Below are 21,661 nucleotides of genomic sequence, written 5' to 3' on the forward strand. Positions count from 1 at the left end.
GACCGCCCTTTTTAGGCAAGCCTATAATGACACTGACTGCTGAGTTGCTTGGTGTAAGAACCGCCATCCATAAGACTACCTAAACTGGCAGAACCAGCGCCATAACAGCTCTATCGCTGCCAGATATACTCATATATATTTAGTCTAATGAAAATCATGTATTTTAATTTAACTGACTGGTTTTTATGTTTAATTTTAATTGTTAAATTTAAAGTTTTATTATGTATGTTAATGTGTAAGTTGTTGTTAGCCGCCCTGAGCCGCCTAGGCGGGGAGGGCGGGATAGAAATAAAAGTTATTATTATTATTATTATATCTCTTCTAAATAGTTCACATACTTTTCTATTGAGAAAGACTGGAGGATATTAATACAATGAAAAAGATGAGGGGAACCCAGTTGCACCCATAACAAGCCCAACAAATCTCCCTCTTTGTAACAAGGCAAAAAGCTCATATGTCAATAAAATCTCACTAGTCTTAAAAGAGCTCTTTGTATTTCTCCAATGGTGAGAACTGGGCAAAGGAAGCTGTCTCCTTCCCTCAGGGCACAAGGAGAGGGAGGAGCCTCAGCCAGGAAGGAACAGAGGCCGGGCTCAGTAGCTCTGCAGGGTGATTGAGTCTAGCAAAAATAATCACCCAGCAGAGTTATAGAGCTAGGCTCTTTCATTAGCTGAGGTTCCTCTTTCCTCCTCCCTTTGGGAAAAGGGAGGGGGAGAGGGAAGGAGCCAAGAAAGGCTGCTTTGCTGGCTGGCTGATCGCTGGGGAGAAACAAAATGGCGACCGAACACAGCAGGCAAGGGAGAATGAAGCAGACAACACTCACTTGTTGGAGGGCCTGATTGGGACTCCCTGTGGGCCGAATGTTTGACACCCCTGACATGGAGCCTTCTCCGAATACTGAGGCGTAGAACACTTGGGAGTCCAGTGACACCTTTTAAGACCAACAAAGTTTTATTCAAAATGTGAGCTTTCATGGGCTAAAAGTATGGAATGGAATTAGCAGTCCTACGTATAGGGAGTAGGCAGTGAATTATAGCAAAATAGTGAAAATGTTTTTAACAGATTAAAAGAATTAACAAATTCAGGTCTGGTATTGCATTGCATGATTGCTTCATTTGCAAATCTCTTGAAATTTCCTGCTGCAGAAACTCATGATACAGAGAATTTGAAACAAGTTATATGCCTGTATTCCTCTTCTGGGTGCAGTAGAGCATCTGGGAAATAAGGCTGGGAAAAAAGATGAAGGATATGTCAGTGTTCAGGAGTTTATATGCGTAATCTATTGACTGATAATACAGTAATATCTCCTTTAACACTGGTTATGTTCATTAAAACCACTGAGTGAAACAGCTCTATTAAAGGTATCAACGGCATTTGCTCTACTAGGGATGTGTTCACAGAACTGCAGTTTCTTGTTTATGTAAGGCAGGGGTGGCCAACAGTAGCTCTCCAGATGTTTTTTTGCCTACAACTCCCATCAGCCCCAGCCAGCATGGCCAATGGCTGGGGCTGATGGGAGTTGTAGGCAAAAAACATCTGGAGAGCTACCGTTGGCCACCCCTGATGTAAGCCACCAGTGGGAAGATGGGCCAGCCAGTGGTTCTTGTGCATGTAAGCCTCATGGTCAAGCTATGTTGTCATTTCCTGGAAGGTCTGCAACCACCCTGTGTGTCAGCCCTGCAAATCCTACTGAGGCCCTATTTCTCCCCAGTTCAGGTCATTATCTCCTACCTTGAAAAGTGGCCATTCCACTTTAAACCTGACTCTATTCTGGATGAACTAATGCTTCAAAGATGCTATGCAGCTCTTACCTCCTGAAATTACTCAAGCTGTGTGGGAGCCCATATTTTAGCTTGTGTGCTGTGGCCTGGCTGCAGAGCACATTTTTCTGGTAACAGGTACTCAAAGGATAGCATTACCTACTGGGCACTAACCAACCACTTTATGAATAGAAGCACATTCCTCTGCCCGGCTGCAACTCTAACCCCTAAAAAGGATCCATTTGAAGGAATAACTGAGAGGGGCTGAATGAAGTACAAGAAACTGATTTTTTTCCTTCTGTTTCTGGGAGCTCTCCACTGAGGGGAGGGGATAATTTCATCCCCTGGTCCCTTACACCAGTGTGCTGACCTTATGACTGCCTCTGCATGTGTCTTGTAACCACTGGAACAATCTTTCCAGGCACAGGAAAAAGCAATGCATAGGAATTTAGAAAAATCCCATGTGCCCTCCAAACACAGGTGATAGTGCTATTCCCATGGCTAAAGCAAGATTCAAATGTGTTTCAGTTTATATTTCAAACCTGCACCCCTACTTTATTAGCTGCTGAAAGTATAGTGAATTCTAATAATATGCTCCTGCCTTGCATTGGTACATCTTTGATCACTGGGGGGTGGGGCGGGTAAACCCCTGAGACCAAGGACCAGTTTATACATGCAGAGAAGTCATTTTATTTTCCTAGGGCTGTAGCATTCTCCATTACCCAGCTGGTGGATTTCTGTGTTATCTCCTGCCCACTCTGAGGGGAAGGAACCAGAAAGTTTATGAGACAAGATTGCCTTTTCCAGTGCCTACTTTAGGCCAGCAACAGCCTTGCCATCATTTTGATGGGGCATCGTTCCACATGGATCATAACGGTCCTTCCAGGGATGTAGGACTTATGGGAAGGGAGGGAGCAAACTGCAGAACCTGGCCCCAATTATTCCACAGTACAAGACAAGGCCCCTTTCATAAAAACTATATCCTGGAGAAACTTTATTTATTATTTTAGTATATTTCTATTCTGCCCATTCCCCGTCGGGCTCCGAGTATGCTTTCAGAATGATAAGTGCAGCTGAACAAGCAACCCTCCACCTCTTGTTGGAAGTGGGAAAATCCCAGGAAGACTGGCACGACATGATTTCACATGTGGACCAACTCATGATCTAGTCCCATTTGCTCACCATCCTCAAATCAAAGAATACTTTCAAGAGGGAAATTAACTAATTATACAGTTCCACTGTCATTCTTGAGGCTACTGAAAGCTGGGCCAGAGGATAATTTTCTGTATGTGGCTTTAGATTTGATATCCTGCATTATGAAACCTAGAGAAACATACCTTATTCACTGCATCTGGCCAATTCTGTGTTTCAAGGCAGAAGCCAGAATGTTTGGGATACACACAGTCTCCTTTGCCTTTCAGAGAACCATCTAAGAAATTTCCAGTATAAAACTGAATCCCAGGTTGAGTTGTGTATACCTCTATTATCCTGCCGCTAGGAGGATGGTAAGCTCTGCAGAAAGAAAGGAAGCTATTGAAAACATCAAGAGGGAGTCAGATTTCAAGAAAAAAGTGCTTCAGGCTCCAAGCTGCAATGTGAAAACTGGTGGATCCTGAAAAACATGAGACAGCCTAGATAACTCCAGCACATTAGAGGAGTTGAGTCACCCCGTTATATACTTGTCTGTTAGCCACTTTTTAACAAATGCTATTCGTGCGAGGAGAAGAGTCCAAGAGACCACAAAATATCTTTGGTTCTGATGTAGTTCTAATCATATGCTACAATTAGAGACCTCAGGTGGGAATCCATACTTTAAAAACTCTACTTGCTCATTTCACCACTGTAGTTCTTATGAAAGAATTCTGAATTCCAAGAAAAGGAAATGTAGTGTCTACAGCCAGAATTCTGTCAGCAAGTAAAATTTGCATAATATTGTCAGTTTGCATGCATTTCAGTCTCAAAGAATCCCCAAAAGGGTTAAGTACGCTTCAGTTTTTCATGGCTCTTCCTGCCTTCACAAATGTCCTTCCACAAAAACTGCTGCTAAAGGTTGGAGACACTCTGGAGTAACATGCAAAATTGTTCCAGATATACCTCTCTGGAATCTGGTTACAATTTGGGTGCAGAATTGATTGCTCCATGCTCATTGACTGCATTGACTGAGAACTATGGACACCATGTGTTTGCCACTGTTAGTGTTAATTGGAAAGATATGGGGGGAGTGGCTTTGACCGATTTCCAGGTTGAAAGCCATTGCCCAGCTCTTACTCAGCCAGCTTAAAAAATATTTTTATCCCCTATAACATCAAAATTTAAACTTTAAAAGATGGCTCCGAAGGGGGGAAAGAAAGGCAAAAACAAAGAAGAAAAAATGCAGCGTTTAACAGACTTTTTTCTGGCTCCAGACATACCATCCACCTCCTCCACAATGCTGGGGAGGGGTGAGTCAATGGCTGAAGAGACTCCTTTCACTTCATATTTTTTAATGCAGGCACTAACCAAACAAAGGCAAGAACTGAGAAATGATATAATAGAAATGCTACAACCTATGACCCAATGTCTGGATGAATTAGAAGAGCTTCATAAGCAGACATGCCAAAAAGCAGAGACAGCTTTTCAGAAAGTAACGGAGCTTGAGAAAAAAATACCTGAGACAACTTCAGATACTTGGGCATGGGAACGTATTCTGACTTTGGACTATCGAAGCCGTGAGTTGTGCCTAAAGTTCAGAGGGTTCACATCAAATGCTGAGGCTGGAACAGAGCTGACTATATTTATGGCAAACTGGCTAGAGCTACACTAAATCTTGAAACTGGAATTACACCCCTCCTGCAGCGAGCTTATTGCACTGGCAAGGTATGTGAAGAATCTATTTCATCATCATATACCAGAAATATACTGGTAGAATTCAAGGATCTTCGAACACGACACAAGATTCTTGCAGAGGCCAGGGAGAGGGGCAGTTTGGACTATAAGGGGTTAAAGATCCAGGTATATCCTCATCTCCCTCCTGAGTTCTTAAAGATCAGAAGAGATCTTAAAGGCACAACAGCTAAACTGCAGGACTTAGGAATAAGATATCGTTGGCTCCAAACGGGCAAACTTTGTGCAACAAGGTTCACCTTATTATCCTGCCCATGAATCTGCCTCTAGTAAATTATTGCTGACTGCTTTAAATTCTTCCCCCCTTGCATCGAGAGTAAACAAGAGGAAGGAGCGCTTTTCCCCTACTCCAGTTAAAGCAAGTCGTGTATACATTTCTGAAGATCATGGAGCTTTTGAGGACAGTGTTGACCCCTTTTAAAAAATGAGGTTTTGGGTACAATTTATAATGGAAGCATAACTCTCTGATACTAGAGAGTGGTGGGGCTGTTGTAAGTGTCTGGGCATGTTCCCCCAAGATATAATCAGCCCATGGAAGGTGGAGTCTTGTTCTCCTCCAGTCCTTAAATTTTAAGGTCTCCAAGGGCTGAGCTATATATTATATTATTTGTAGCATAACTTAGCTATAATTTGATTTGAAATATATAATGTAAAGCTAATATAATGAGCTAAGATTAACTTGGAAATTTTATAAATTTTATTATTTAATCTTTGAGAGAAGAATGAAGGGAGAAGATGAAGAAAACATGAAGATACAATGTTTAAGTGATATTAAGTTTGTACAGTGTAAAAGATTTTGTTGGAGTTGTTAATTTTTAAATTCTTCCTTTAATAAAGAAAGAAAATGCAAAAAAAAAGAAAAGATGTGTACTAGACACATCTATGTGAATCTGGCCTCTGTCCCAATCTAGTCCAAATGCACTTAAATTTAAGCCAAGCATAAGAAATTACCTTTCTTCTACTTCATCTTCACTTCTATTGTAAACGGAACTGCAGACTTAAGTTCTAACATCTGATAAATAGGAGATGATGTATACAAATTCTAAAGGATCCCTTTGATAAAGCGATGAAGTTCCTTGAACAGATTATTGAAATCCAATTATAGTGAAAACAAAGACTTTATTGAGTTGAATAGAAAATGCATTCAAGCAGTCAGAATAATACCAAGCATATCAAATAGCAAAAAATATTAGAACATTCACTGTTAAATGCTAATACTGAATACCCACACCCACTGAGCAACATGCAAATTCAAAGAATTGGGAATTAATGGGCAGAGCCACAGGTTAAAGAAAGCAGGATTCTGTGAAGCAAGATTCCCAAGCACCAAGCCAAATGATAATCCAAAACTGCTTTAGAACTACACAGGCAGCTTTGGAGACAACTAGAAGGTTGCTTAGTGGGGCCAACAGCAGGCAAACAAGTCCAAGAGGAGGTCCAGAAAAGTGATGAAGAAAAAAAGGCAGGAAACACTTGCTAGAAATGGGAAGCTTCAGCAGTGGCACACAAGGGGACAAAATAGGATTTGTCACACATACACCTCCTTGGGAAAGCGAGGTGAACAGGCATGAAGCTGTCCTACACTGAATCTGATTATTGGTCCACAAAGGTCCATATGGTTTAGCTGAAGTTGGCAGCAGTTTTCCAGCCTCTCAGAGAACATCATCAACTACCTGATTCTTTCAACTGGAAATGCTAGAGATTGAGCATGGGATGTTCTAAATTCAAGTCAGATGCTCTATCACTGAGCCATCATCACCTGGAAGCATTCTGATTGGATGGAAGTGAGATAAAAGGAATTTCCCATTTCATTGAAGAACTTCCATAGAGGGAAAGGAAAGAAAGTCTTCGAGCATGGAGGAGCTGTGTTATAAATAGAGATGTAAAATTTCTGGAAATTTTGAAGCTCAGAAAAAAACCCAGTTTTTTCCGGTTTTTTTCCGGAAAAAATGAAAAAATGCTACTTTCTTTTTCTTTTCCAGATTAAAGGTCATTCTGTTACTTTAAGAACATAAAATATAACTATGGACAATTTTGCTTGGCATGAAGTTTTCACAACTAGCATATTAAAATATAGTGTATCCAAACAATTATTACAAACATTTACTTTTAAAATAATATTTATTTGCAATTGGAACAAATGGAGCAACAATCTCCTGAACTGTTTACTAATTTATGTGGAACAAACAACCCTCCACAAAACAATTTTTAACAATCCAGAAGTAACAATTATTAATATTTCCTCTGCACAGTATTAAATAAAAATAAAAAATTCATTCTCATAAAAAGAACTGAAGAGGGGGGAAGTGTATAGAAGGGAGTGTAGGACTAAGTTTCAATGAATGGGCATGACCTAGGACTTGCTTGTCCTCAGGGCACAGAAATTAGAATAATCTGATACCATAGATATTTTTTAGAAATGATTTGGAAAATATTTGAACACCTTGTCTTAAAATACTTTATTCATCATGTTAAAATAAAATGTTCCATAATCAATCTCCCCCCCCCCCCCCAATTTTTCGGAAAAAAACAAAGAAGGCTTCAGGAAAAAAACAGGAAAAAATGCTTTTCCCCTGAATTTTTCCAGTTTTCTTCTGGGCCTTCACATCTCTAGTTATAAATGGTGACCTCACCTAACATGGCGTGTCTAGCATGGCATCACTTGAGTAAAAAACTTATACAACTAAAATCATTTTAATATTTAATCTTAATATTTTATATCTGTTATTTGTTTTTATGTTCTTTTTACCTTATTGGTTGCTGTTTTTACCTTATGTTGTAAGTCACCACAAGACCCTTTGGGAGAGCAGCAACTAAAAATCTAATAAATAAATAAATGTTGAGATAACTGGAATTTTATTGTTTCAAAGGAATGTAACCGTGATAAGGAGCAGTGAGTCAAGAGACACACTGACTGAATTGCCAAAATACTTTGAGTGATAAAATGATAGTCTACAACATTTCAGTAAGGAGTGGGTTATCACTGCTTTAGAGCATGTTTTGATACAAACAGGCAGCGTGCACTCTATTGCTAGTCTTTAAGATCCCACTGGACTACTTTTTATTTTGTCCTATCTCTGCCAGCATTTTTCACCTGCTGTGTTACAAATGGCACCAAACCACATTTTATGGGCTCCACACAGAGCCAGAGGTAAGCTGGTTGCAGAGCTAAGATGGAGAAAGGGCAACAAAATGGAGGCTTGATGGTACCCTACTTTTGGTCTCCTCTCTCCTATATGGCAAAATGAGTGCTGCGACTGTCTCACTGCAAGGTTCTCTGCTTGAACTGGCAATCAATTAAATATTATGGGGCATGGAAATCAGAAACACGATCATATGTCACACTGCACACTAAGCCTTAATAAACATAATGGAGCAGAGGAGGAAGAATGGCAAGAAACAAAAGGATCTGGTCAATATGCTGTTATAGTGGTTCCCAGCTAACAAGAATGGAAAATTTGTGCATCAAAACAAATACCCACCTTGCACAGAAATGTGGTTCTTTAGCCTGCTTCAAACAAAAGTTGTGGTCAAACCCACCAAGCTGGAACTTCTGCAGATGACTTCCAAGCTCCACTGGCTTTCTCAAATCAAAAGCTGTGCCTTGCACTGAAGCAACTTCTCCTGATGGCAAGAGAACCAGAAAAGGACACTATGGTTATATAGAAGGCTTCTATTATAGCACAACTGCCTAGACATGGGCACAAACCAAATCACAAAGCATGATTGGTGCTCAAAATGGCCAAGTCATGATTTGTTCCAGACTGGTTCATTTGATCCTGTCACACCCAAACAGGAAAATTAACTGATTTTTTTTCTTGGCATGTTGTTTTGTTCGTTTTTGCAGACAGCCTGGCATGATTCCCCAGCCCCTGCCACTTCTGGTCAGAAGTGGCAGCACAGCTTTCCCCAGCCTCCTGCCGCTTCTAGTCAGCTTCACTCCCCTCTGAACTTCCTGGGAGTGAAATGGACCAGAAGCTGCAGGGTGGCTTCCTTTTCTTTCCCCAGCTTGACATACTCTTAGGAGAGCAGTTTACTAGGGGCACCTGCTTTTTTGGGGGGGGGGGGGGGGGGCTATAGCTCGGCCAACTGAAATCCAATTCACACCAAACTTGGAGAGCAGGTAGAGGAGAATCTGCTGATGAGTTTTCTGCATGTTTGGCATATCCAGTCCACTGGGGGGCTGTTCTACACATTCCCAAACCAAATGAACCATGAAACTGATCAGGAAATTAAAAAAACACCACGCAAATCAAAATGAGCCAATGAATTGGGCAACCCAACAAACCACAAAATAGAAATTCTCAATATGTCAGCTTCATGTGTCTCAAGTTTTCTACTATATTTCTTTTTAAAATATTCAGCATAAATTGAGTTAGGATCCAGAATATGTTCCAAACAGCAATATTGTTGCCTTGAGAGCTGAACTGTCTTGTATATTAGAAACATTAGAGTCTAGGGTTGCAAACCCCAGGTGGGGGCAGGGGATCCCCCGGTTTGGACGCCCTCCCCCCGCTTCAGGGTCGTCAGAAAGTGGGGGGAGGGGAGGGAAATGTCTTCTGGGAACTCTATTATTCCCTATGGAGATTTATTCCCATAGAAAATCAAGGAGAATTGATCCGCGGGTATCTGGGGGAGCTGTTTTTTGGGGTAGAGGCACCGAATTTTCAGTATAGCATCTAGTGCCTCTCCCCAAAATACCCCCCAAGTTTCAAAAAGACTGGACCAGGGGGTCCAATTCTATGAACCCCAAAAGAAGGTGCTCCTATCCTACATTATTTCCTATGGAAGGAAGGAATTGAAAAGGTGTGCCGTCCCTTTAAATGTGATGGCCAGAACTCCCTTTGGAGTTCAATTATGCTTGTCACAGCCTTGATCTTGGCTCCACCTCAATGTCTCCTGGCTCCACCCCCAAAGTCCCCAGATATTTCTTGAATTGGACTTGGCAACCTTATTAGAGTCAGATGGGGGGCAACAAAGGAAGAAAAGTTTGTCCTAACTTCCTTGAAATGAAATTCATTATCATCTAAGAATGTGAAATATTTTTCGAGGCTGGAATTTAAAGCACAGGAATATAGGTAAAAAACAGTTAATTTCTTTATGCAGCTTTGAAAAACCTATATCTTACTTTTTTTCTTTTTTTTGCTTTGCTTTTTGGACATGCTAATCAAGGCTAAAAGCCAATTATAGCTGTACTACGTTTTGAACTTGGGTGCATTACATGGAAACCAAAATTATGTAGTTGACATAGCAGCTTGTGAGAATATACCATGAGCCTTAGAAGCATTAATTTTCAGATTTACCAACCTGTAGGGATCTGAGTTTCATCCACAGGTAGATAAGAGTCTGCCTCTATGGTAAATTTATGGTCATAGATATTGGGTGACCCCTGAAAGACAACCAAAAAAAAGTATACAATACCAAAAACACAAAATTTTACATTCCTGCTATACATTGTGTGTTGTGGATACTTCTGTGCTTTCAAATCAAAATGTTATGCCAGGTATGCATAAGAATTGCGTTGCTGATCAGACCAAAAGCCCATCAGCATAAATCTGAACCTGAATTCTACAACCAAGGACATTGTAGAAAAAGCCCAGCAGAAACTCATTTAGATATTAGGCCACACCCTCTGGCATCAGCAAAAGTGATGCCACCCATTCAGTTGGTTAATTTCCACATATTGATACAGAACAGTACAGTGCCATCAGCTGCATTTCATGAATGTGTGTTCTCACACAGCCCAATGAAAGACCTTAGTTCACCCCCCCTCAAAAAAAAACATGGCTGAAGAGACAGAGCAGGCAGTGGCAGGCCCAGCTTCTTCCAGGAGGGGGCACTCTGCATCTCTCGCTCTCTTTGCAAGCCCTTTGGAGGCTGGAGGCATCAGAAAGGACAGTGCACAGTCTGAGTGCGTGTGGCTGACTACTGCCTTCCCTCTGCTGGAGACCATTTTTTGAGCCAGAGCCCTCGCCAAGCCAACTGGAACTGCATTCCTGTGCATTCCTGCTAAAAAAAAAAGCCCTGTACAACCTATATTCAGAATGCCCTTTTTAAAATGGACCTTGCCATCATCACACATGGTCTGGCAATTTCCCAGCATGTTCAACGTGGGGCAGACCTTGAAGACAATTCTGAATCTTCAATGAGTGCAAGATGAGATCCAATGTAGCACAGTGGTTACAGTGTTGGACCAAGATTGTGGCTACCTGGCTCCAAATCCACAGCCATGATGCTCACTGGATAACCTTGGGGCCACTTGATTTCTCTCGCAGTTTAACCAACCTGACAGGGTTGTTGTGAGAATAAAATGGAAAGAGGACAAGAGCTTTGAACACCACTCTCAGGTCTTCTGAGGAAAGGCAGAATAAATATGTGACAGAATGAATCCAGTGATCAAAATGTTGACAAGAGTGGGTTATTAAGAGCAGATTCCTACAGTCTTGGTTAATTTGTGCTGCTAGTTTGCTTCCCAATTACTCCTTTTACACCCCTAAATGGCCTTGGCTTGGCATACCCTAGGGAATACCTACTCTACTCTTTAAGATCATAAGATGCAGTCAAAGTCCCTTATTTAAATAAATGCCATCTGATATGGCAGCAAAGAAGCTACAACAGTCAAGAAGAAATTATAAGAAAAAGTGTGTTAGCAGATGAAGCAAATACAAGCAATGAAGTATACATTCCAGTGGTCAAGTTGTTCTGGAGGCATGTTGTAAGCTAGAAAAGTTAAAAAGAATTTTCTTACCTGGTCAGCAAGATTGAAGTACGAATGGTTTGTGAGATTCACTGGGGTTGTCTTACTACTTTGAGCTTTGTAATTTATCGTTAGCTCCCCATTGTTCAGAGTATATGTTACCCACACTTTCAGCTCTCCAGGATATCCCTCCTCACCATCTGGGCTTACTCTGAAAAAACGTACACCATCTGACAGCATTTCAGGGCCCCAGACAGCCTGCAATATATTTTTGTTAACAAGCTTATTAAAAATGTTCTCCTCATCTCCCCCACAGACTGCCATATCTATGAGTACATGTTATGCCCAAACCCTCATGTATTATAATCACAGCCATCTGGGGTTTTAAAAGTTACTGAGAAGGGAGGCTTTTCTCGGCAACACTGAGTTATACAGTGTGAACTGCAAGTATGATCTTTCCTGCCTCTCTCATTCTCCCAGCATCCCCCTGAAATCTTTCCAAAACTACTTTTGGGAGCCAAAAAGCCCCATGGATAAAATGCAATGGGACACAAGGGGCTGAAGTGAAGAAAGAGGATTTAGGCTACATTGTCCCCTCTTCCCTCTTGTGTCAGTTCAGCCTTTTGCATCAAACAAAACTCTTGTCAGTGGAACAGCAAGAAGAAGTAATGTCTCCCAGTGCCCCTCCCATTACTGCAGCCCCAAATGCCTTACAATGTTCTATCCAAGACGTATCCACAACTCCCAGTACCAACTTTTCAGGAGTTTTGGGGGCTGCTCAGGAATGCAAAGGAAGTGAGAAAGATCCACATCCATGAGATACAAGCCAGCATGGACTAAAAAACAACAGCAGTTATCACAAGGTAATCAAAATCTAATAAAACTACATTAAAATTTTCAGCCTCATTCAAAACTTCATATAACAAGGGCTGAAGCAAATGCAAGTCCTAAGCAAACATCTTATTGCTGCTAGCATTGTACTGCGAACAATCCCTGAACATCCACTTTCTTCCTCCCCCTCCACAGTTTCCCCAAGGATTGTGGCTAAGGCTGGGAAAGCAGTTTAGTTGGCACATTTCTGTTTATTAGAAAGGCCAGCATTCAAATGGTTGCCACTGAGGAAGGCAGCTGAAATAACCCACTCCCAACAGCCATTACAAATTAAACCTGTGACAGCAAAGGGACCAAATGGGCAGTGATTCATCCAAACTGTGTAGTTTTCCCTTTACTGTTGAGCTGGGAAGCATACACCTGCCACAATAGTACTTTTCATCTGCCTAGAATTTCAAAGAGTGACTTTAGCATAGCTTCTCTTCTCCATCCTGGATTTAAAAATGTGTCAAGATAGACAGACGGATGGATGGATTAAATTGTTTATGCCTGTCCCCAATATATACTGTGGCTGCAATGTTTTTGAGAGATGGTTGAGTAGTCTGCAAATGTTTACATAGTTCCAGAATACAGAAAGAATTTTTCCCCCAAAATATAGTACTTGTAAGACATAAGTAATGCATGTATGATACTGAACCACACACAGTGTTTTATACTGAAACTGTGAAACAAGCTATGCTACAAACCAATACATTCACAGTATTTTAGGCTTCTGATGGTTTATCTGATTATTTTTATGCCCCTGGCTTGTTTTAATGTTGACTATTCTTACGTTTTAATAATTTTATTGCATTGTTTTTGCTTTGTGGGTTGCTTTGAGCAGGTCTCTGGAGAGATGGCACATACATTTTATAAATAAATAAATAAATAAATAAAGTTGAGTTGTAATCCTGATTGGGCAGCTTGGTACTCTCAGAAGGCATAGTTGTGAAAACACTTCAAAGTATCTCATAAATATCGAGTATTCAGGGTTTTTTTCCAGTACAAAATGGTTTATTGAATACATAAAGGATTTTACAAAAAAAACCCAAAGAAATAACGGGTTCAGGAGCACAATGAAAAGATGAAATCAATACAAGTTCAACTCCAATACAAAGGGAGCATAGGAAAAATAAATAATAAATATAAATAAATATATATATAAATACTGAGTATTCATGCAAGCCAGAATGACTGTTCATATACTCAGCCAGCTAAAGATAAATTATTAAATAGCCACCAAACATATGTTAACTATGTATTTTAATTAATAAAATCAATACTCTAATCATGTTATTTAACAATCCACTGCAATTATTTGTTAGATAGTGTAACTGTATCAGACAATTAATTTTAATGTAAACATAGTGCCACAGTTTGAGGAGTATAGATGCTTAGAATAGAACAGAATTCAACAAGGCAAACAAATCAGTTTTAGGAGAACTGACAGTTGGATCCTGGCCACTATACACAGACATGCTTAGATGCTAACCTCAGTGTGATCAGTATGCACACAAACCACATTGACTGTTATGTCAACCAGCTTAAGAGTTCTATAAAAAGCCAGGCAAGATATTCACTCCATTTCGAAGCATTTCCTGCTCATCTTCATAGCTGCCTTAGAACTCAGGTTAAATAGTTGTGGTCTTATCACAGAAAGGTTAAATGACACTTTTCAAAAATAGTTTCAGAATAGCCCAGCACAGATACTACCACGCTGAATCTGTTGTTTCTCTGTAACTGCATTTCTAATAGGATAAACTGACTGTTCTAGCCTGTTATATTCTTATGTGCTATAACCGGCTTAGTTCTGCATACTTTTGGGAATGCCTCTCTGCTTCCCCATTATGATCCCACCCTTTTTAAAGATTTAAGGTAGCCCCTGCTTTCTCTGTGTTGGCACTATTCCTATGACATCTGTCATTATAGGCACATGTCTATCCCTGCATCTATTTTGCAAGCAGTGCAAAACATTTTTCATTAGGTAGGTCTTTAAATAAACACAAAGTATGTGACTTCTACTACTGGGGAATATTTTGGATGAAGTGTATTCAGAATTTGTACAGACACACCTTGAGTTTGATCCAGTTATTCCACTCAAATGAAGGCAGAATCATTGGTAAAACAAAAGATCCAACCCTCTGTTTTAGTATGTTGCTGTCCGCCAATTCGGACCATGAGCACATTTACCTTGTCAAATCCTTTTATTCCACCATGCAAACTGTTGGGTCCATTGTTGATGGCCAAGTGATACTCCTTTCCTTCAACCACAAATTTCCCTTTGGCAATTCTATTTGCTACCCGTCCTATAACAGCTCCAAAATAGGGGTGCTTCTTAATGTACCCTAAAATAAGATTTAAAAATGGAATGTAAATGTTTTAAAGTTGTTTATATTTCAGAGCATGAGGCTAGGTAAGGGTTTCTTTTATAAAGGGCACATTACGACATATAGTTAAAACATATATATTAAAACAGTTAAAATAAGAATTATTGCTCTGTAGTCAACCCCAGTCAGGTTTCAGCAAGTGATACCACCAGACCCTTGGACTTGCCAGGCTTGGAGGGAGGGGGGAGAAAGAGTTCGCAACACAAGGCTTCTACCTGTTTGACAAACTGCTCTAGCAAGGCAGTTCTCCCAGGCCTCAGCTTAAGTAGGATGGGAGGTAATTGAGATTTTAAACTGTCATCCTTCATGTGTTGTATAACGATCGTTATTTATTCATTTATTTATTTATACTGTAAGCCACCTTAGTACCACAAGGTAGAAAAGTAGGTAATAAACATTTTAAATAAAAACAGATGGAAGAATAAATAAATGGGCCAGCTGCACTGCTGGCAGGTTCTGGAGTTTGAGGCTGTACTGCACATTGGCCAGGATCCTGCAAGGAAGTATTATCCTCAAGCATTCTGCTCTAAACCTGACTTGGTCCAGCAAGTCAGGAACTCTGCTTCCTTTGTGCCACCTCAGCCCAGGACTTTCACTCCCACTGTTTCTGTGGAGTGAGAGAGGGCCAGAGAGAAGCCTGGGTTTGAGTCCTGCCCAGCAGAGGCTTACCGGCTAACTCAGGACTGGTATCACAGTTTCCATGGCAGGAACTGGCAGAGTGGCCTCTGGTGCTGTTAGTACATCCTTGGCAGGTGCCTCTACAGCGCTGGACCTGCCCTGGTCCCACTCAGTCACTGACCGTAGCTCTTCAGGGTCATCCTGAGGACTTGTGCTTAGGGAGGGACATAGTGGAAGGGCTTCTAGCCCCACTGATGGACCTCTTGATGGCACTTAGTTTTTTTGGCCACTGTGTGACACAAAGTGTTGGACTGGATGGCCACTGACCTGATCCAACAAGGCTTCTCTTATGTTACGTTCTTACGACTCACAGTAAGATTCACTGAGCTGGTTGAAGGGGGTCATGATCGCCCCTAAAACATGGGTATGATATTCAAGTAGTCAGATGGATGTGTATTATCCTTTTTCTTCCACAAAGAACATCCTAAAAATGTACACTGTCTGGCATTCATCACTACCTGGTATTCCTTCTGAGGTGTGTCTGTCATCCACATCCAGAAATTGTGAGTATGATATTTCCAAGAAAAACAGGTTGCTTACCTGTAACTGATGATCTTCGAGTGGTCATCTGTGCAGTCACACACATGGGTTTTCCCGCTGGGACGAACCCGACCTCGGAGAATTCAAAGCTAGCCTAGGCGTTTATTTTGGCGCACATTCCCTCCCACTCTGGGGAGCAGGCATCCACTGCGCATGCCTGGAGCGAGGGGAAGGCGCTCCACCCACCCAGTTTCTTTCAAGCCGCTGTACAGTAGAAGTATAAGTGTAGACTAACTTAAAGAAACCAGCAGCGGGGATGGCTGGGGGGGCGTGTGTGACTGCACAGATGATCACTCGAAGATCATCAGTTACAGATAAGCAACCTGTTTATCTTCTTCGTGGTCTCTGTGCAGTCCCACACATGGGTGACTGATAAGCTGAACTGCACAGAGGTGGGTGCTGGTTCTGAAAAGAAACTTCAGAGGTTAAACATGCATATCAGTCAAGAACATCCAGGTAACACAATATAATTGCACTTACCGATGGAGAGACTGTGGGCTTCAATCAAAGATGGAGCGGAGTACAGACTGTCCAAAGGACGAATTGTGCCGTGCACGAACATCTATTGCATAGTGCGTGGCGAACGTCAATGTAGAAGACCAAACTGCAGCAGCACAGATGTCTTCTATAGGCACGCCTCTGGAGAAGGCAGAGGACGTAGAAAGAGCTCTTGTGGAATGGGCTCGTAGATGTTCTGGGGCAGGTTGCTTAGCCAGTTGATTGCATAGTGCAATGACAGCCACCAGCCACTTAGAGAGTCTCTGGGTAGAAATTCTTTGCCCTTTTTTATGGGTTCCGTAAGCTACGAAAAGTCTCGAGTCTTTACGAAAAGAACCCGTCCTGTTTATATAGTAAGCAAGGTCTCGACATACATCAAGATTGTGTAAAGTTCTTTGGCCCCTGTCAGTAGGGTTTTGAAAGAGGGACGGTAATGTAGTTGTTTTCCCTAAATGGAAGGGTGACACAACCTTCGAAAGAAAAGCAGGGTCAGGTCGTAGAACTACCCTGTCATGGTGGAAGACAGTGTAAGGAGGGTCTGCTCGAAAGGCGCATATATCATTGGCCCTTTTGCCGGTTGTAAGTGCCACTAGCAGTGCTGTTTTCCACAATAAGAGATGTAGTGGGATAGATGCCATTGGTTCAAAGGGAGATTTCATTAGTTGGCTTAGGACTAAGGATAAATTCCATGTAGGGTGTAATTGACGGATTGGTGGCCGGAGATGTAGAATGCCCTTAAGAAATGATTTTGCAGCAGGATGGGAGAATACTGTGCGTCCTTCTATATGTGGATGGAAAGCTGAAATGGCTGCTAAATGCACTTTCAGCGATGAATAGGTAAGACTGGATTCGGAGAGGGAAAGGGTGTATGACAGGATTTGAGATATAGAAGATGATGCAGGATGGAATTTGTGGTGAGTAGCGTAGTCAGTGAATTGCTTCCACTTTAGGGCGTAAGACTTCCTAGTCGATGGTTTTCTGGCATTCAACAGGACGTGTCTAACTTCCTCAGGAAAGTCTAAAAACTGATCCTCCATGCGGTCAGTCGGAGGCAACCTGGGTCGTGATGTAGGACCTTGCCATTCTGTTGTGAAAGGAGATCCCGAGCTTGAGGGAAGTAGTGGAATACGCTGTTGGAGAGGAGGAGAAGGGTTGTAAACCAAGGTTGACGGGGCCACCACGGTGTGACTAGTATGCAGTTGGTTTGATCCAGTTGGATCTTTTGGAGCGTCTTTGTTATTAGTGGAATGGGCAGGAACAGAAAATGAAGTGGTTCGTCCCATTGTTGGAGAAAGGTATCCCCTGCAGATTGGATCGAAGGGGGGCCTCGCATATAGAATCGGGTGCATTGGACATTGTCTGGAGAGGCAAATACATTGATAAGGGGGACTCCAAATTTTTTGAAGACTGGTTGGAGGTATGACTTCTTGAGTGTCCACTCGTGGTCATTGACGAGTTGTCTACTTAGGTTGTCCGCTTGGATGTTCTGGACCCCTGGTAAGTGCACAGCTGTTAGATATATGTTGTGTGCAATGCTCCAATACCAAAGGGCTAGAGCTCTTTTGCAGAGACAGGTGGATGCGGGCCCTCCCTGTCGGTTGATATAGAACACAGTCGCCACATTGTCTGATGTCACTTGAATGTGACGACCATGAAGTGATGGTAGAAAGGACTTGAGTGCTCTGTGGACTGCTAGAAGTTCCAGGCAGTTGATGTGGAGAGATTTCTCGTATGCTGTCCACTGTCCTTGCACTGTTAATGTGTCGAAATGGGCTCCCCAACCCCATCTCGAGGCATCCGTAGTGACGATGGCTGATGGAGGTTGTCTTAGGAATGGCATCCCTATGAGATGATTCTGTATTGTCCACCACTCCAATGCTGGCAAAATGTGACGTGGGACTGTCAGTAGGGTTCGCTGAGACTGATGCTGAGGATGGAGCTGTCACGGCCCGAGTCTCTGACACGAAGCTGCGGCTGCTATCGTCCTGGCAACGAGCCAGGACCTCTCGCAGACAGCCCAGGCGAAGCACAGGGAGTGGTCGTAAAACAGTCCAGTTGATTGATAACGTAAACAGGCAGGCTGGAGGGTGAGACGGAAGCTTGGTCAGGGAAGCCGAGAGTCAGAAGCCGGGGAGCCGAGCCGAAAGTCAGAAGCCGGGAAACAGAGCCGAGAGTCAGAAGCCGGGAAGCAAAGCCGAGATCAAACGATACCTAAGCCAGTCCGATAAGCAAAGCCAGAGTCCAGAATACCAGTCTATGGGTCAGGCCGGGTCAGGAATGCACAGGTTCTTTCCGAAGCAAGGGGTGCGAGACGCAGACACATCCAAGGGTGTTCGCTTGTTGCCAGCACAGTTTGGCCTGAGGCCAGGATCCCAGATATACTGCTGGCTAATTGGCTCGTTAGAACTCCGGGCTCAGATCTCTTCTAGCCCGCATGCGCGCCTCTCTACGCCTGTTCCTGAATTCCAGGCGTCTCCTCTCGCGCAGGCGGGCCCCAGGTGTTGGTGAGTCTGGGGGAGATGAGCTAGTACCTGGTGTGGCCAGATTGGTTTCAGGTGGCCCCTGCTGCTGGCTGGCTCCTTCAGGACTTACGTCCTCTGTTGCTGAAGGCATCTGCACAGCAGGGGCGGGGTCAGAAGCAGGCACCTGCTCTGAGTCAGCAGGGGCAGGCATGACACTATCCCCCCCCTCAGGCCCCCCCTCATCCAAGCCGCCTGGCTTATCTGGGTAGGCCTCATGAAACTGCCGGAGCAGGTCAGGGGTATGCAGGTGGGCAGCCGGTTCCCAGGAGCGATCCTCGGGAGGGTAGCCTTCCCAGTCCACCAGGTACTGGAGTTGACCTCGGTGCAGCCGGGAGTCTAGGATCTGGTGGACTTCAAACTCTTCCTCATCGTCCACCAGCACCGGTGGCGGAGGCGGTGGTGGAACGTCCCGGTTTGGGTCCGGCGCTGCCGCTGGTTGGAGGAGGGAGCGGTGGAATACGGGGTGTATCCGGAGGTGGGCCGGAAGGCGTAGGCGGAATGCCACGGGGTTGACTTGCGCCTCTATGGGGAAGGGCCCGATGAACCGATCGGTTAGCTTGGAGGACCGGCCAGGAGTCCGGAGGTACCGGGTCGAGAGCCAGACAGAATCTCCGACCTTGAGGGGGGCTCCGTCCTGGCGATGTCGGTCCGCGGCCAGTTTGTAAGCGTCCTTGGCGCGCTGGAGCTGAGTGCGCAGGAGGGCGTGGAGCGCGTGGAGTTCCTCAAGTCGGTCGGTGGCTGCGGGAACGTTGGCGGAGGGGCCGAGCGGAGGGAAGAATCGGGGGTGCAGTCCATAGTTGGCGGCAAACGGCGTGGTCCGCGTAGAGCTGTGGACTGCGTTGTTATACGCGAACTCTGCCAGGGGTAGCAGAGTGGCCCAGTTGTCTTGCTGATAGCTGGTATAGCAGCGCAAGTACTGCTCCAAGGTGGCGTTGGTCCGCTCGGTCTGCCCGTCGGTCTGGGGATGGTAGGCGGAAGACAGGTGTAGTTCTGTCCCCAAACCGTGCTGGAAGGCCTGCCAAAAGCGGGATGTGAATTGTGGGCCCCGATCCGAGATGACCTGCGTGGGTAACCCGTGCAGGCGGAAGACGTGGTTTAGGTACAGCTGGGCAGTCTCCGGCCCGGATGGTACTCTGGCACAGGGGACGAAGTGGGCCATTTTGGTGAACAGGTCCACCACAACGAAAATGCAGGTGTGGCCCTGGGATCGTGGCAGGTCTACGATAAAGTCCATGGACACCACGTCCCAGGGACCGGCGGGAGTCGGCAGGGGTTGCAGGAGACCGGAGGGCTTGGCCGGTACGTTCTTGGCTCGGCGGCAGACCTCGCAAGAAGCCACGTAGCGACTAACGTCCGCTCGGACGCGAGGCCACCAGAAGTCCCGGGTCAACAGATGGGCGGTCTTGTGCTGCCCGAAGTGCCCAGCCGGGGGGGCATCGTGGGCCAGCCGGAGGATGCGGGATCGGAGAGGCCCGGGAGGGACGTACAACTGCTCCCGATGGTAGAGCAGCCCATCCCGGGTGGATAGTTCTCCGGCAGGGTCTTGCTGCGGTTCCTGCAGGTGTTTCTGCGCCCACGGGTCGGTGTCTTGGCTGGCCTGTATCTCGGCCACCAGGGCGGGTGCGGTCAGAGTGGCGGCAAAGACCGAGGGTGGCAGAATACTAGCCCTGGGGGCTTCGGTGGCACTAGAGGTGTTATAGTCCGGCCGGCGGGACAGAGCGTCGGCTCTCTGGTTCTGGGAGTGCGGGACGTAGGTGATGGTAAAGTCAAATCGTGAGAAGAACAGGGACCACCGGATCTGCCGCTGGTTCAGCCGGCGGGTGGTCTGCAAATGTTCCAGGTTACGATGGTCGGTGAAGACTTGGACCGGATGCCTGGCCCCCTCAAGGTGGTGGCGCCAGACCTCAAAGGCCACCTTGATAGCCAGGAGCTCTCTCTCCCAAATGGTGTAATTGCGTTCGGCAGCCGAGAGCTGCCGGGAGTAGTAGGCGCAGGGCTGCCATGGCTGGCTAGGCTCGTCCCGCTGGGAGAGCACGGCTCCGAGGGCCACATTGGAGGCGTCCGCTTCCACCATGAAGGGCAAGCTCGGGTCAGGGTACCGCAGAAGGGGACTGGAGGAAAAACTCTGCTTGAGCTGGCGGAAGGCCCGGTCGGCTTCGGGGGTCCACTGAAAGGGCTCCTTCGGTCGGAGGAGTCTGGTCAAGGGCTTGGTGAGGTCGGCGTAGCCCGCGATGAATTGCCTGTAATAATTGGCGAAGCCCAGGAGGCGCTGGATGTCCTTCCGACTTCGAGGGGCCTGCCATTGAAGGATGGCGTCGACCTTCCGCGGATCCATCTGGGTTCCCTGGGGGGAAATGATGTGCCCCAGGAACTCAACGGACTGGAGGTGGAAAGCACATTTCTCCAGCTTGGCATACAGGCGATTGGCTCGGAGTCGCTGTAGCACCTGGCGGACGTGGTGGATGTGCTCCTGTTCGGATGCAGAGTAGACCAAAATGTCATCTAAATAAATGATCAGGAACCGGTCTAGCAGGTCACGGAAAACGTCATTCATAAAATGTTGGAAGACGGCGGGGGCATTGGTGAGCCCAAAGGGCATGACCAGATGTTCGTATTGGCCATACCTGGTGCCAAAAGCGGTCTTCCACTCATCCCCGGCTTTGATACGAACCAAGTTGTAGGCCCCGCGAAGGTCGAGCTTGGTGTAGATCGTGGCCCCTTTGACGCGGTCGAGGAGCTCAGGGATCAGTGGGAGCGGGTAGCGGTTCCGAATGGTAATCTTATTGAGGGCCCGGTAGTCGTTGCAGAGTCGCAGGTCCCCGGTCT

The 21,661-nt window shown here is 44.8% G+C and overlaps 1 protein-coding gene across 1 annotated transcript in view; it reads right to left on the bottom strand.

Moving 5' to 3' along the window:
* Positions 1–932: 932 nt before the first annotated feature.
* GALM (galactose mutarotase) overlaps positions 933–21,661 on the bottom strand; it is a 44,386-nt gene continuing 23,657 nt past the window's right edge. The window contains exons 2-7 of the mRNA XM_060248664.1: positions 14,401–14,555; positions 11,392–11,598; positions 9,951–10,032; positions 8,126–8,267; positions 3,098–3,272; positions 933–1,227 (exon numbers count right to left, since the gene is read on the bottom strand). Of these exons, the coding sequence (XP_060104647.1) occupies positions 1,150–1,227; positions 3,098–3,272; positions 8,126–8,267; positions 9,951–10,032; positions 11,392–11,598; positions 14,401–14,555 (839 nt within the window). The 3' untranslated portion in view covers positions 933–1,149. The remainder of the gene's footprint in view (positions 1,228–3,097; positions 3,273–8,125; positions 8,268–9,950; positions 10,033–11,391; positions 11,599–14,400; positions 14,556–21,661) is intronic.

This window comes from Heteronotia binoei, chromosome 1, assembly GCF_032191835.1.
Source record: "Heteronotia binoei isolate CCM8104 ecotype False Entrance Well chromosome 1, APGP_CSIRO_Hbin_v1, whole genome shotgun sequence".
Taxonomy (NCBI): Eukaryota; Metazoa; Chordata; class Lepidosauria; order Squamata; family Gekkonidae; genus Heteronotia; species Heteronotia binoei.